Source organism: Copadichromis virginalis, linkage group LG5 (genome assembly GCF_057382275.1).
Source record: "Copadichromis virginalis isolate Kocher_CV1m ecotype Utaka linkage group LG5, C_Virginalis_male_GT1.1, whole genome shotgun sequence".
Classification (NCBI taxonomy): domain Eukaryota; kingdom Metazoa; phylum Chordata; class Actinopteri; order Cichliformes; family Cichlidae; genus Copadichromis; species Copadichromis virginalis.
In genome coordinates, this window is record NC_140622.1 from 8,773,509 (window position 1) to 8,789,393 (window position 15,885).

Below are 15,885 nucleotides of genomic sequence, written 5' to 3' on the forward strand. Positions count from 1 at the left end.
AAGAGGTACATAAAACTAGATCTTTAAAGCTCTCCCTGTGTGTAATGTTCTGTGCGTTCCTCTTGATATGTAGGTCCAGCCACTATCATCCTATATCACACAAGGCCAGTAGCAGGACAAGAGGAATAGCTGACCACACTTTTCCATTCCACAGATCTCACCTAATGTCAGAGGTGGGACCAAGTCATTGTTTTGCAAGTCTCGAGTAAGTCTCAAGTCTTTATCCTCAAGTCTCAAGTCAAGTCTCAAGTAATGTCAGGCAAGTCAGAGTCGAGTCTCAAGTCACTGGTGTAAAAGTCCAAGTAAAGTCACAAGTCTGAAATTTTCAATTTCAAGTCCTTTCCAGTCTTTAAAAAAAAACAAAACGAAAAAAGCATGTTGCAGTTATGCTAAATGTAAATATTAGACCATGTAATTTTTAAATCTGTGTTTTTCTCAACACATGACAAAATAGTGAACTTAGAAAATATACACAAATTGTGAAATTGCACCTCTTTAAAATGCAGCTCAATTAAACCTAGCTCCAAGAATAATTTTCACCGACAGTTCTGAGATAAGCTGCATGTTATTCTTGGATGCGGTTGTAGGACCGGCTTTATTAAAATCGCATGACAAAAATATCATACACATTAAAAAAAACTGCATCACCAACGTAGCCTGGAAAACATTTGCTAGTTAGATGAAGTCAGCTATCTCATCGTAGCATATTTATATGCATATTTATAATTATACGGTTCTTGGAGTGAGTGCATACACTCATGAAGTTTAGTAACTTCAGGTCACTGCAACAAGCCCAGGTACAGTTTACCGACGGATGGGTGCAGGACCTTGAAATGCACCGTGTAGAAAGTAAAGACCATCGTACATATCATAAGTTTACCAGTCTCACAAATCGTCTTCATAAATACACATTCGTTAACCGTTTATTAATAGGACCTTTGAGCTCAACGGTAATTAATTAGTAGTGGAAATAATTTCTGGTAGCATCACAGAAATGTAGCAGTGACAATAATACTGTATGCTGTAATCGTACTGGGCAATTAGCAGGGCTCTAGAGTGCGACCAATTTGGTCGCAAATGCGACCAAATTTTTCAGTGGTGCGACTAAAAATAAATATTTGGTCGCACAGGTGCGACCAACTGTTCCGGTAACAAAAAAAAAATCTCTGTAACTCTCCGTGTGGTCAACAACAGACACACATTATGCCCCTATCGTGGACTAAACCAATCAGAGATAGTCAGGGGCGGGACCTCTCTGATTGGCCGTGGTCCAGTTGAAAGTGCAGGTGGAAGAGAGAGGTGAGTAGCTTGAATAAAGCGATATCAATTCATTAACGGATTCCACACAAAGACCTAAACACGGAGCGGACCCAACACATCAGAATCAGCTTCGTCTTTCTCGGCTTTCTCACCCGACGGCCTGAACACGGACACGCTGTCGGAGCTTAGCGATTCTTCGGGTCCGCGCTGTGTTTACGTCTTTTTGCGCTGATTCTGAGCTGCAGGTTTTGTCTCTCTCCAACCAAAATTCACCGAGCCTGCAGCAAAAGAAGCAGCAAACTGCGCTTCACATTTGATCAATGTCGTCATGAATTCCCTCTGACTTTTGCTGTTTTGCTTCCACCACGATAAAAATCACACTTCCTGCACAGCTCTCTCTCTCTCTCTCTGTACTTCAGGAACAGTTTCCCGTCTCAAATCTGTTTTCTGCATTATTCATTCGCTTATTACCCACCAGTCTAGCGTTGTTTACAGCGCTTTTTCTTTTTTCACTTAAATGACCTCGGACAAGAAAGCCTAATTTCTGCTGTTCAATACTGAAGAAATTTAAATTTCTTAAAATTATGCAAAATTGCAGAATATTTTTAAGGTTATCTGCTATAAAAAGCCAGACCAGGAAAATCTTCTTCATGTTTTCCTGTGTTTTATTCTCAGTTACTTTCACACAAAGGCATCTGCTGTGATTTTCACAATTCTGATGAAGTCTCATGTGTATCAGTACTGATAAATGATCAGAATTATAATATTTCTGACTGTCTGAGGCTAAATTGAATCAAATCAGGACTTTGAGAACCGGAATTGAATGGATTATAGAAATCAGTGATGATACTCAGCCCTAGTGAGCAGCCTAGGCCTGAGAGAAGTGGATGTACTGTAGCTGTGGGTAATAAGAAAAGATGAAAAGAACTATTGATAACTTTTTTGTTAAGTTAAGGCCTGATCTGTCTGAAATTCATAGCCAGTGCTCTGACACGGTGCCATCAATATTTGAATGCTGAAAAAGCACAGTGTATCCAGAAAACACATTATATGCTGCAGTAAATGCACTGCCCAAGTGTCCCCTCTCCCCACGGCCTTTCAGCAGCAGACAGCAGCAAACAGGTCGTCAGAGGAGGCCAAGATGATGATTAAGTTTTTAACATTTTCTACAATATTGACAAAGCACTTTAAGCACAAGTTTGTTAGTTAATAATTTAGAAATTAATATTGTCTGTATGGACTTCCCCCCCAAAGAAAGTGCACATGTAAAACTGCGGTGTTAAGCGATGCGGTTGAAAAATTTGAGTGCGCCTAACTTTTGTGCCGGTACGCCTAAATTTTTAAAGTTAGGCGTACCGGTGCGCCCATGTCAAAAAGTTAGTCTAGAGCCCTGATTAGTGATACAAAAAACCTGTTTTATCCTGTGAATAAAAGTATATGTTTTTGTCAATGTACCATAATAACAGAAGCGAAACGCAATATTGTGTCAGGACAATTTACTATTTATGCACAATAAATAAAGGAGCATAGCGCGACAATTTCTGTTCAGCGCCAGACTTGCTTGTAACCTATATCACCAATTATGTTATGAAAATGACGCATTAACTACAACAGCAGACTGACCTTTGTGTAAATGCTTGGAGCAGACTAACCTGTGAGCTGGAGGGTTCTGGGACGTTATATTTGGTCTTTGAATGGCTGCAATCCAGGCCATCCGTCGCGTCTTTGTTACTTCGGAAACATGGCTCGAACAATTTCTCTTCAACGACGTAATCCGATAACAACCGATCTCTTTACCCGTCGGCTTCCCGTGGCTGTCATGCGACCGGCTATTGCAGTTAATAATACAACAGCTTCTTGACATTTTTGTGTTTCTTTTTATCGCTGTGTGACTGAGTTCAATTGAAAGCCTGCGTGCGCTAGTACCTCTTGCCACGAGTTCCCAGAATCCTTTGCGGTTTTACCCGTGAATGACGTCACATTTTCAATCTCTATATAATATGCATGTTAAAGTTTATATTTGGGGTGAAATATCAAGTCTTTTCAAGTAAACCGGTTCAAGTCCAATTCAAGTCCCAGGTCATTGGTGTAAAAGTCCAAGTCAAGTCACAAGTCTTAGAACATTTTTTCAAGTCAAGTCTAAAGTCATAAAATTAATGACTCGAGTCTGACTCGAGTCCAAGTCATGTGACTCGAGTCCACACCTCTGCCTAATGTCACCGTCAAGGACTGACCTTTTCACTTACAGTACAAATCCTGCTCTAATTGGCTTCGCTATACAGTATTTTGCCTTCAAGTAAAGCGTGATACACAGGAGAACACGGAGAAATTACACATTCAGCATGTAGTCAAAGTGTGCGCGCGTGGGCCCGTGTGTGTGTTGGGAAAGAGAGAGACAAAAAAGTCTGATAACAAGAGGTAGATGAGGCAACCAGAGGGGGTATTTGTGTAGTTTTGTTTAGCTATGCTGGAGTCTTGCACTGATACGACATCAAAATCCGGCCAGTATGAAAGAGCGATTTGTGTTTGTGGATCATGTGCCGCTAAAATCATGCACGAAGTTGGTTGAGATCACTAACATCTGACTCGTATGGAGCCAGTGTTGTTGTTGTCAGTGCAGCTGAGGGGGGAAAAGTGATGAATTTCTTTTAAACTAAAAGCTGCTGGAAGATGAATCTTCAGTTTTTTATCCTGCCACAGAGAAGACACGTTATTCTCAAATAGGTCCGGGGCAAAATATCGATTCGCTAACGTTTTGATTCGTCTTGCGATACATTATCACAACAGTGAGGCCACATGTCAGTGATTTAAAGAAAAAATGTGTAGTTGCTTTAAATTTAAGCTTGGACAACAGGGCTAATTATGTGAAGGAACACACAAACATACACACTCTGAGCTGTCTGTTGTTTAAACTCTATATTTAATTGTAAAGCAGTAAAACAATTCAAATATTAAATTTCCAAAAAAAAACACTGCTTTCTGAATGTATATGTTCACTCTTATTTTGAAGCCACTAACACATTTCAAAGAAACTGGGCAGATTTACCGCTGAGCTCTGCTAACTCAACAGATTCCAACGTTCCTTTGTGCACTGTATCATAGTCTAAGGAGTTTGCAAAGAAAAGCGTCTGGACTTCTGTAAGTTGCTTGAAGACATTTCACCTCTCATCCGAGAAGCGTCTTCAGGTCTAAGGTCAAATGGTGGAGAGTCCCAGATTTAAGCCCAATGGGAGTGTCCTGCAAGAAGGACATGGACCCCCTGTTGTTACTCTACCTAATCACACGAGCCAGGGTTTGAAAATGGGTGTAGGTCACAATCAGGCCATGTCCACGCTAATATGTTTTTGTTTGAAAACGCATCTTTTTCTCTCCGTTTTGGCCTTCTGTCCACACTGAGACGGCGTTTTTGGTCAAGGAACACGGAGCTTTTTTGAAAATGTTCTCCAAAGGCGATGAAAAACGTCTTTTGAAAACGATGACGCATTTTACTTATATGATGCAGTCATGTGACCAATTCAACTAAGATGGCGGATGGCATTGTAGTCTTTATTCTTGCTCGCTTTTGCAACGTTGTACTCTTGTGTTACTCACAGCAACAACTCCATCTCATTGTCAGTCCATTTAAAAAAACCCGGTGCTTTTCCTCGACAGTTTGCTGCGACATTTTAAAGAGCCGGAAACTAAATAAACAGAAGACGGAAATGACGTAGGTCGAATCGTCTTACGTTTCATGCATTCGCTGTGCAGAACATAAGCGTTTTCAGTCGTTTCTTTTCGAAAACGACTGAAAATGACAGTGTGGATGCGGAGCATTTGTAGACGAATTAGCGTAGACGTAACCTCAGCCAAGGTTTCGGGTGAACCCGCTGTGAATCCTATCCCCACCCTATCATGTTATTGCCTGAGGTCAAAAGGCCCAGGGTGTGTGTTGGCGTTAAGGCGTCTGGGAAGGGATCTCTCCACCATTTGACCCTAGAACTGAAGAATCTTCTTGGTTGAGAGAACGTCTTCAAGCAACTTAAAGAAGTCCAGACGATTTTCTTTCCAAACTCCTTAGACTACAATGGCCTGGATGACTGAGAACACAGACATACACTGTATCATCTACCTTCCAAACTCTGAAAGCTTAAATGGAATGGGCTTTCCTTGTATAAAATGTTACCCTATTGGGTTGTATGCATTCATGCAGTATGAGCATATATTATATTGGAATATTATTTTCAACAGCAGCACGGTGGTGCAGCGGTTTGCACTGTCACCTCACAGCAAAAAGGTCCTGGGCTCGTGTCAGATGTATGTATGAGCTTGCATGTTCCATCGAGGTACTCCAGCTTCTTCCTGCCTCTCGTCATATTAAAGCTAGGATAGGCTCCAGCCCGTAAGACTCAACTCACAGAAGATGGATGGATGGATCTAGCTGTTTTTCCTGTTTTGTTTCGTTTTAATGTTGCATTTACATGCCCGCTGCTATAACACCAAATGCTTTCAACCAGCCTCTGTAAGCATTTGGGAAAAGAGGAGACATAGTGATTTAATTTTGAAAGTAAAATGTTTTCATATTCTTGCTAAATATGAATGTTTCTGCTCAACAGTTTGGGCCTCGGCGGATATCTTCATCGCTTCAAAATGCTCCAAACGTTTTCAGTGGGTGACAGGTTTGAAGTCAAGGCATGCCAGGTTAGCTCCTGCTGCTGGAATGTGTGCAGAACATAGTTTGGAATTGTTGCTGAAATGACAGAGACCTGGAAAAAGACATCGACTACATTATGTTGCTCCTGCATGCATTACAACCTGTTCCAGCTGAGATTGGGTGAGAGGTGGGGTACACCCCGCACAGGTCACCGGTGTGCTGCAGAGCTAACACACACAGACACACAGACAATAATTCACACTCATGTGCACCTACAGCCAATCTAGAATCACCAGTTTATTTAACAAGCCTGTCTCTGGACAGTGGAATCAAACCCACTCACACACAGGGGGGACGTGAAAACTTGTGAGCAAACAAAGACTTGTTCCTGAGTCCATGGAGAGATTTCCACCACAGAACTGTGCCTGATTTTCAGGGCCTGGAGATTAAACCCATTGCCCCTGGTTTCCTATCAGTGTTATCACTATATAAAAACAAAATTGACCATTTTTTTTTATTCTTTGCTTGAGGTGTTTTCTATATGCAGTAAACACAAAATCACTAAATTCATATTGATGCTGTACATGAGTGCAGGCTTTGCAGGCATTCAGTCAGCTGCACCATATGTGCCTGTATACATTTGCTGCAACAAATGGGAAAGATGTGAAACTAGACTTTCTATAAACGTTACCATCACCACTTATTTAGCCTAACATCCATTCATGCTACACCAGCTCTCCATCAGAGTCTGACTGGGCTGCCCCCACCCACCACATTTTTCTGAGCCGCATTGTCATCGTTGTTCTTTGCCCCCCCTCGCTGTCAGCATCCTTCGCTCTATCCCTCACCTGCTGCGCGCGCATCGACCCTCAGAAAACGCTTGCCAAATGAAAGCCGGCAGCCCGTCCCAGCCTGCGCCGGGGCTAAGCACACAAACAATCAGGTGCGACGTCAAGAGGCTAAAGCAGAGGAAAGATGGGAATTTGCCTTATCGGTGGAATCACTACGAGATAATGCAGCGGTAAGCCAGCAAAAACACAAATGGGAACACAACAGGGAAACTAACCTGTCACAGTTCTGCATTTACTTCCCCTCTGAGTAATATCGACATCACCAAGTGAGCAAAAGCCCATTTCTTTTCAAAGCGTTTTCTTCACAGGGGAAATTTAACAAACCTTTTTGTCTATGGCTTGGATTTGCTGTTAGGAACTTCATCCAGTACAGAATTATGACTAATAAGGAGAAAAAACAATATGATCACAAGGTGCAGCTGATTTTGCAAATCTGCTTTGGCCTCAAGCTAAATCGTTTATTTATTAAAATACATGAAGACAGGAAAGAAGAGATGGAAACCTCCTGTAAAAATGCTGTTGTATTACAAACATAGCTCCTTCACATTTTCTGTGTATTAGAGAGAAAAACAAAGCAGTGCTTCTGTCTCTTAGTACATCAAGAGTGGTATTAAAAGTGTGACCGATGTGCCTCCATAAAGTAACACCTTCATTCCTTCCTGTCTAACACAAAAGCCATGCTCGCCTTTCACTGTAGCTTGCTTAGATGTACAAGAGATACCCTTATCGATTCCCCCCATTGGCTTACACTGCTGACGAATGTCTCAAAGGCTTAATTCAAAGGGAGTTCAAAATAAGATTACTGATTTTTATCACCTGGCTGCAGACAGCAGGGGTGAGAGAGAGGGAGAGACTGACAAAAGCCATCAAAACTGAGAGAGGAAAGGTGGCTCAGAGGGACGAATCAAGCATTGGCGGATCACAGCGTGCTCCTGGCCCGTTAGAGTGAGCGAGGCTAAGTGCTTCCAGGGCTGTTATAAATAACGGCAAATTGTTTAATGCCTCAAATGAGTTATTTGTGACGGCTGACACAGCAGGACTGGAAGGGGAGAAAATAAGAAGGAAGAAAACAGAGAGATGTCGAGGTGGGAGGAAACGCCACAGAATGTGAAAAGCACAAGTAAACAGTCTCAAAGACCTTGGTGGAAATGAAATATCCTGGTTCAAATGTTGCTGCAAACATGAATGTAACAGCACAGTTTGATCTGGTTATTCAAAACTGCATTAGCAGCTGTTTCGAACAGTTACCAAGATAATTTACACATACAATTTGAAGATAAAGTCATTCGAAAAACTAAGTACACCCCTAATGCTTTCATAGGAATTCACCACAAAGCCAGGCCATGCAACGTTCAGAGAAACAGGAAAAAACGCTCGAGCGTTTTCGAGCTACAGGCCTCAGTTAGCATGTTAAAGTTCATGACAGTACAATTAGAAAACATATGGCTTGTTTGGAAACGTTGCCAGGGGAAAATCTCTTTTTCTTGGCCAATGTTGCTAAAGATAGCATAGCAGGGATGGTGGTGGAGGGGTGATGATTTGGGCTTGTTTTGCAGCTGCAGCACCCAGGCATCTTACGGTCTTTGAGTTGACCATAAACTCGATATAGTCAAAAGTGAGACTATCTGTTCAACACAAGTGTGGTTAAAACTGGGTCATGCAACAGGGCAATGGTCCCAAGGACAGAAGCAAAAAGCAGAATGAATGAAAAAGTACCAGATGTGCATTGCAAGTTTGAGCTAAAAAAACTTCCCATAGCCATGTATGCTTCGCATGCTAGGATGTGGCAATGTACTATATCTCACGCCAACCGGTCACAGCAGATGGCCCCGCCCCTCCCTGAGCCTGGTTCTGTCAGAGGTTTCTTCCTGTTCAAAGGGAGTTTTTTCCTTCCCACTGTCGCCAAAGTGCTTGCTCATAGGGGATGATTGTTGGGTTTTTCTCTGTATGTATTATTATAGGGTCTACCTTACAATATAAAGCGCCTTGAGGCGACTGTCGTTGTGATTTGGCGCTGTATAAATAAAATTGAATTGAATTGAATTGAATTACTATAGCTGTCCAGAGGTCTCTCTTGGCCAGCAACTAGCCATGAAATGAATGTAAATTCTCCATGTTCTCCTAATTGCTTTTGTTGCTCCAGCCCAGGACACATCTACCCAGTAAGCTGACTGAACATTCTCGCGTGGCTTGTAATGACGCATTTTTGCTCACTTGGATTTTCATCTGTGTGAAAAGTAGACCAACAAAAGGTGTGAAAATGCTCTCAGAGAGCTATGTTTAAACAAATACCTGCAAAGGTCAATGAACTGATGTCATTTTGTAAAGAAGAGTGGACCAAAATTCCTCTAAACGGTGTGAGAGCCTGACAAAGTCATGCTGCTACAAACTATTGGAGCACTGGGATACTTATTTTTCATAGAATTGCAGAGACCAATGTTTAACCTCTGGTAACAATTTATGTAATGGTATAAAACCAGAACTTTAAAAAAAAGTCAGAAATTGGGTACAGGGTTCCCCTTCATTTAAAATTTAGATCTTTTATATTTACTTATTCATGCACTTCTAACACACGTCTTCAGACTGCAGGAATAATGCGGCGCACAAGGAGAAAAACCACCACGCAGCTGATACACATGATGGATACAGAATGAAACTTGTCAGAATGGATTACATGCTTTTCATCTGACTTAAATATTCAGTATAGCCTTAAAACCTAAGAGTAAAATTATTTTTAACCTTATTTCTTTTTGTATTTGGCAGAACACGGACTGTCTTTGGATACTGTACCATAAAATCTAAGAGAAACAGTGCAAATATGTACCCTTTACTCTTTCAGAAAATGTATTTACCTTTTTGACCTCTCAAAAGGTACACATAGACACCTGGACACAGATTCTTCCTGTAGGAACATAAATTGACTTTTACTAGAATTCTTTTATCTAACAGTGTGGCTACACAAATAATACTCTAAATTCTTTCTTTCTTTCTTTCTTTCTTTCTTTCTTTCTTTCTTTCTTTCTTTCTTTCTTTCCTCTCTCCCTAAGTTTCAGTCCCTCTTTGATAACTTCAGAGAAGTTTGAGGGGAAAAAGGACAAAAGCATGATTAAGCATACAGAAAGATGGATATATATTCTTTGCAAATATATAAATCCTTCGGGGTTATGTGCTGTAAAAGTTTTCCCCTTTCCATACTTTTTTTCTTTTCTTTTTTTTTTGGGGGGGGGGGGGGGATATTTGTCACACTTACATGTTTCCGATCAGCAAACAAACTTTAATTTCAGTCAAAATAACCGGAGTAAATATAAAAGTTTTTAAATGATGTTTTCATTCATTAAGGGAAAAAAGCTGCCCAAACCTACCTGGTCCTGTGTGAAAAATTTATTACCCTCTAAATCCAATAACTGACTGTGCAACTTTTGTGATGACTCACAATAAGTCTTTTGGCCCCGTCTTCTTTGTAAAACCGCTTTAATTCAGCCACCGAAGAAAGGTTTTTGAGCAGAAATTGACTGTTTAAGTTAATCCCAAAAGATCTCAATCAGATTTAAGTCTGGACTTTGACTAGGCCACTCTAGTTTTTTTTAAAGGCATTCAGAGGTTCAACTTGCATTCAACTTGCTGGTGTGTTTCAGGTCATTGTCCTGCTAAATAACCCAAGTGCTTTTGAGCTTCAGGAAATGAATTGATTCTCTGGTAGAGAGCAGAATTCATGGTTCCATTAATTACAGCTAGTCTTCCAGGTCCTGAAGCACCAACGACTCTACCACCACCATATTTGACTTTTGGTATGATGTTCTTTCTATGAAACGCTGTGGTAGTTTTACACCAGGTGTAATTTGCGAAAACCTTTCAGGATCATCGAGATGTTTTTGGCAAATCTGAGGCAAGACTTTGTGTTCTTTTGGGTCAGCGGTGGTTTCGCCTTGACACCTCCTGGATGAATCAATGAGCTCTTGGGGTAATTTTGGTTGGTCGGCCAATCCTGTTGAAGGTTTTCTCGATTTGTGGATAATGGCTCTCGCTGTGGTTCACTGAAGTTCCAAAGCCTTAAAAATGGCTTCGGAAACCTTTCCAGACTGAAACAACAGTCTTTGTTTCTCATCTGTTCTTTTACTCAGTGATCTGAAACATGTAAGAGTGACAAATATGCGCCAAAATAATAAATCAAGATCTCCACATTTATCATTTTGCCAAAAATAAAAAGCAGCAAAAAACCTTTAAAATGTTGAGATGCGTGTGTTACTTGCAGATAGTGTTTCTCACAGTGGGTGTTTAATTTTGGAATTAAATAGTCTTTGGTAATCTCTACTTCTACTATCTGAACTCAGTGGGTGTGGCATCAACTGTGACACTGTCAGCAACAATGCCTGAAATCTCCTAACCCCCCCTCCCGTTGATCCAGATGCTGCTGTGCAGATTAAGGCCCTGACATATGTGCCACTGGTCTATGTATAGTACATTTAACAGCTTTGATCTCCCGTCAAGTTGGACGTGAATCACGATGCCATCTGGTGGAAACCCAATACGAGGCTCACCAACAAGGTCGTATCCAAGGGCTCAGCCTCATCTACATCACCCTTTAATCTGGATCAAAATATTAGAGGCATCATGGCTGATGGCCTTTAATCATTTTGATGTGCCGTTAAAACAAACCTCTTTCCTCGCGCATGCCACGCCGAGCCTCTGCTGATCGCCGCAGCCAGCTTTGCGAGAAAAAGTTGTGTCTGCTTTTGCTGCCTTTCAGTCTGAGCAGGTCTGACAGATGTGGTGCACGGTGGTCAAATATTCATGCACGACTGGATCACCTACCGTAGAAAGAGAGCTTTCCTTTCACTGTGTTCATTCCCCTGGAGTTTTCAGCCACGCACTCGTACGTGCCGGCATCCTCCTGCTGGAAATATGGGATTTCCAGCACGCCGCTGGCCTTTCTCATGTCCACTTTCCTAGGGAATGGCACATTGTCGACTCTCCTCCAGCTTATAGAAGGTGCTGGGCTGTGAAGAGAGGTAAATGTGTTTTTGAAGCTGGTAGGGTGACACAAGAGACAAAAATGTTTATATGCATTTACCTTTATTGGAAATGATAAAGCAGAATTAGAGTATGAGCTGCCAGAATGTAGAAAGCGTGTATACCAATTATCTGCAAGAAAATTTTTAAAAAGTATTCTTTTTATAAGTAAAACCATCACTGAGTCATACTTCACTCTTTCAGTAATTTTCAAGACTGGTGGATGTTGTGCTCGAATTAACCTTGAATTGAAATCTATAAGATCCAAGCTTCAAGAGGAGACTCTGCGAACTATGGATCAAATTCAGATGGCTTACCCTGTAAATGTCCTGCACCATAATTTTCATAAAGAACATGATGGCGTTCAAATCATCTAGCTAAGCAGATTGCATATATTAGTATCTGTTATGTGGAAAGGTGTCTTGTATACATGAAGCATTAGGTTTACACTGATCTGATATTTGGATTGTAAATTGATGTGATACTGGATACTGACAAACTTAAATTGTGTGTTGTTCTGTGAATACACCAGGCATCAGCAGTAGTGCGCTGATTGCGCTGTTTGAAGGTGCCGCACCAAAGCTACGTTTGTTTGCAAAAGATGACGACTAAAACGTTTGATGATGAGTCACCGTCGTCCTCTCCCTCTCCTTTCTCGCACGCTTTATGATTTAACAGTTGCTGAGAAACTTTTATTGCAGACGAGCTCCTCTGGTCCACTCCATGTATGTGAGGAGATGCACACAATAAAACCGAGAGCAGGGAAGCTTTGCTGATGATAAATGGCAAAGACTCCTACACTGAGATAAAATAAGTGCATTAGGTGAATGAACTAAATAAAATGTAACCTTGATGCCTTTGTTATATTCTATGGTACAAAAAATATCAATTTGAATATAGAAACTGCATCTACTCTAGTCTACTGTTTCTTGCAGAAACGTCTTCATAGCCTTGCTCGTTTGCCTTCACATGCATATGAACTTGGTGACATCCTATTCCTAATCCGTAGAGTTTAATACGATATCAACCCACCCTCTGCAGCTATAACCGCTTCAACCCTTCTGGGAAGGCTTTCCACGAGGTTTACGAGTGTGTTTATGGGAATATTTGAACATTATTCAGAAGCACATTTGTGAGGTAGGACGGTAATGTTGGACAAGAAGGCCTGGCTTGCAGTCTCCACTCTAATACATGCCGAAGGTGTTCTATTGGGTTGAGGTCAGGACTCTGTGCAGGCCAGTCAAGATCTTCCACACCAAGTTTACTAATCCATCTCTTTATGGACCTTGCTTTGTGCACTGGTGCAAAGTCGTGTTGGAACAGGAAGGGACCATCCCCAAACTATGCCCACTATTTGGCTGAGCAGAGTATAGCCTTGTACACTTCATAATTCATCCAGCTACTTTGTTTGTTACACCAATCCAAACTAGAGACCCAGTTCTATTGGCAGCCATACATGCTAATACTATAACACTGCTTCTACTTTGTTAATTTGGCTACTTCTAAAATTTTGAAAACCTGTCTGATAGGTTGGTTTGATTTGATTTGATTTGATTTTTTTCAGCCTAATAATGGCGTCCCTCAACATCAGTCACTATCAGTCAACTGTGTAAATACTGAACTGAAAGTGGGGGACTGTGAATAAAAAATGCTGTAATTCATAAGCAGTGAATGCAAATAATTTGAATTAAAGTTAAAAAGTTAATCAACATCTTGACTGTTTGAACTGAAATCTACTGTGGTGGATAAAGAGGCAAAACTGGAGACAAAAAAACAACAACAAATATGGCAATTAATGGTGATTCTGAATGAAAGTTTAATGTGGGGATTTCATTCTCTGTGGATGTGAAGCTGCAAAAATAACCTAGCACCACAGAGTTTAGTGTAACTGTTCAGCACTTTTTTACTTTAGCCGTGTGTTTTGTGCTTCAGTACACTGTGTTACAAAGCTGTATATTTCAGCTGAAGATCCTTACACCACAACACTCTCGAATTTGTCAGATGTGCAGCCAGGCTTGAAACATACCAGGATTGTAGTGAAATGGCAAAGCACACGTTATGAAAACGTAACATTTTCTCACAACATATTTCTTTTAAATGGTCGTGAGCATGCTGAGCCTGTACTAAAAGTGAGCTTACTTTCCCAGGGCGAAGCATTCAAGTTTTACAGTGGATCCTTTGGCAACATGAACAAGCTCTGGAAACTGAACTTCAATCTTTGGCTCGTATTCACCCATAACACCTGAAAGAGAAATGCAAATGAGTGTTAGTGCAAAGAAAGATTTTTTTTATTCAAGTTTAACAAGTCAGGCAAAAGAAGTTAAAAAATACAGCGTTGTGGTTTCTTCTGTTGCTACCCAAAAGCTGAAAACATTTCTGTGTGCAGCATTATTTTTTTTACTTCCATGCTGAGCAGCAGACACCAGCACTGCTCTCAGCATTGTCACAGGATGCTGTGGAGCAGGGAAATTATTTTACTGCTATTGTTAAATAATCATCATTATTACCATTGCATTAATAATATAATCTGGAGTTTATATTGCATTCAGGGGTTGAACAGTGTGTGTCTTTCAGAAAGGCTAAAAGTCACAGGCTGACAGGAAACAGGCTTGCAGAGAGTTTGCAGAAGCAGGAAGTTATTTTGAGCAGCAGGCTAAGACGAGGCTTTAACAATGTAACAGATAGCTTTAAGATGGCCTTAAGATGTTTATGATGATGTTAATTTTGTATTTCAGATGCAGTTATAACTATTGTGTACACAATGCATATCTGTGCTTATTTGAGTTGATGTTCAGGTTCTTTAAAGGTCTTAAGCTTCACTGACGTGACTGTTCAGGTGATACATGCTGAGGGAAAACTAGAACATAGAAGGAATTGCAATACATGCTTACAAAACACTTATATATCAGGTCATTTTATATTAAGGTTTTAGTAGAGGTTCTTGGTTAAAACATTTATTTAGTAGAAGACATACATATAGTCTCAGTGAGCCTCTGGTCTGGTGAAAGGTCAGAAGTGCAACAGGTGAATTGAGAAAGAGCATTTGAGGACGAGACACAGACAGTTAGTAGGTGAAGAGGTGACACAAAGAGCATGTGAGGTCAACACACACACACACATGAGTTAGATTTATTTAGAGGAGAGATTAGTCATGTCTCGGTAAAAGAGGAACCGTCCTTGTTGTCTCGGCAAGAAAGAGGAACAATTCACTTTAAGACAAGAACGGAAAGTACCAGCCATGAAAATAGAAGATGATCTTCTGGGTTAAAAGTCATTCTGGTGTTGATCTGATCTATGTATAAAATGTATCTGTGACGCATGAAGGGGCGTCAGTAAATCAAACCCTGATGCTATAAAATATCTGTTTATGCTTTGATTAAGTTGAAGATTAATTCCTGTCTGTGTACAGATTATTCTTCCCACACGTGTGTAGTCATTAAAATCATTGTTTGACCAAGACCTTCTGGACCATGGGTGGTTTGTACTCTCCCTCCTCAATTTTGAACCTTAACAATGCCCTCCCGTTGAAAGTAATGAGAAGAAAAAGCAAAAAACATATTCTCTCCATGTGGACATGCGACACGCTGATGTTCAACTGACAAAACCCAAAAAAGAAAACAACAACAACAAAAAGACTGAGAATTCATAGACGGTTTGAGCTTTTACATCCAGATGAGTTTCACCTTGTTGTAGCGCTAACAGCTATGAACCAGAAAATGGGCCCATAAAATCCCCCTGGGTGCTGCCACTGTGTCTACAAAGCTTCCTGTTGGTGAAGCAGCTCTGGTGGATTATAATATTGCTGCTGTGCATGCTAAAAATCTCTGGATAGGCAGAGAAGAAGACAGAATGTGGATTTTCTGCTGTTCTAGCTTTGGTATAGATGTATTTGAGACTCGTGTCTTACATCCATAGGAAAGAAAAGCACCTCTGAATTTTATTCATTTCCCTTAAAACGACACTGAGGTAAATTACATCAATGAATTTGCTACTTGGCGTGCTGTCATTTCTCCCAGCTCTGCCAGCGCTCAGCACGGGTGCACGAAATGCCGTTTCTAAGGTACTGTCATCCACCAATGTAACAACAGGTTTTTCCCCCTTTGCTGCAATTCAGGGCTGTGTTGCACAAATAGC

The 15,885-nt window shown here is 40.8% G+C and overlaps 1 protein-coding gene across 2 annotated transcripts in view; it reads right to left on the minus strand.

Moving 5' to 3' along the window:
- The window catches only part of cntn4 (contactin 4), a 213,203-nt gene that overhangs the window by 74,983 nt on the left and 122,335 nt on the right, over nucleotides 1-15,885 (minus strand). For both annotated transcript variants that reach the window (XM_085455753.1, XM_085455752.1), the window contains exons 7-8: nucleotides 13,891-13,993; nucleotides 11,554-11,738 (exon numbers count right to left, since the gene is read on the minus strand). In XM_085455753.1, the coding sequence (XP_085311879.1) occupies nucleotides 11,554-11,738; nucleotides 13,891-13,993 (288 nt within the window). The remainder of the gene's footprint in view (nucleotides 1-11,553; nucleotides 11,739-13,890; nucleotides 13,994-15,885) is intronic.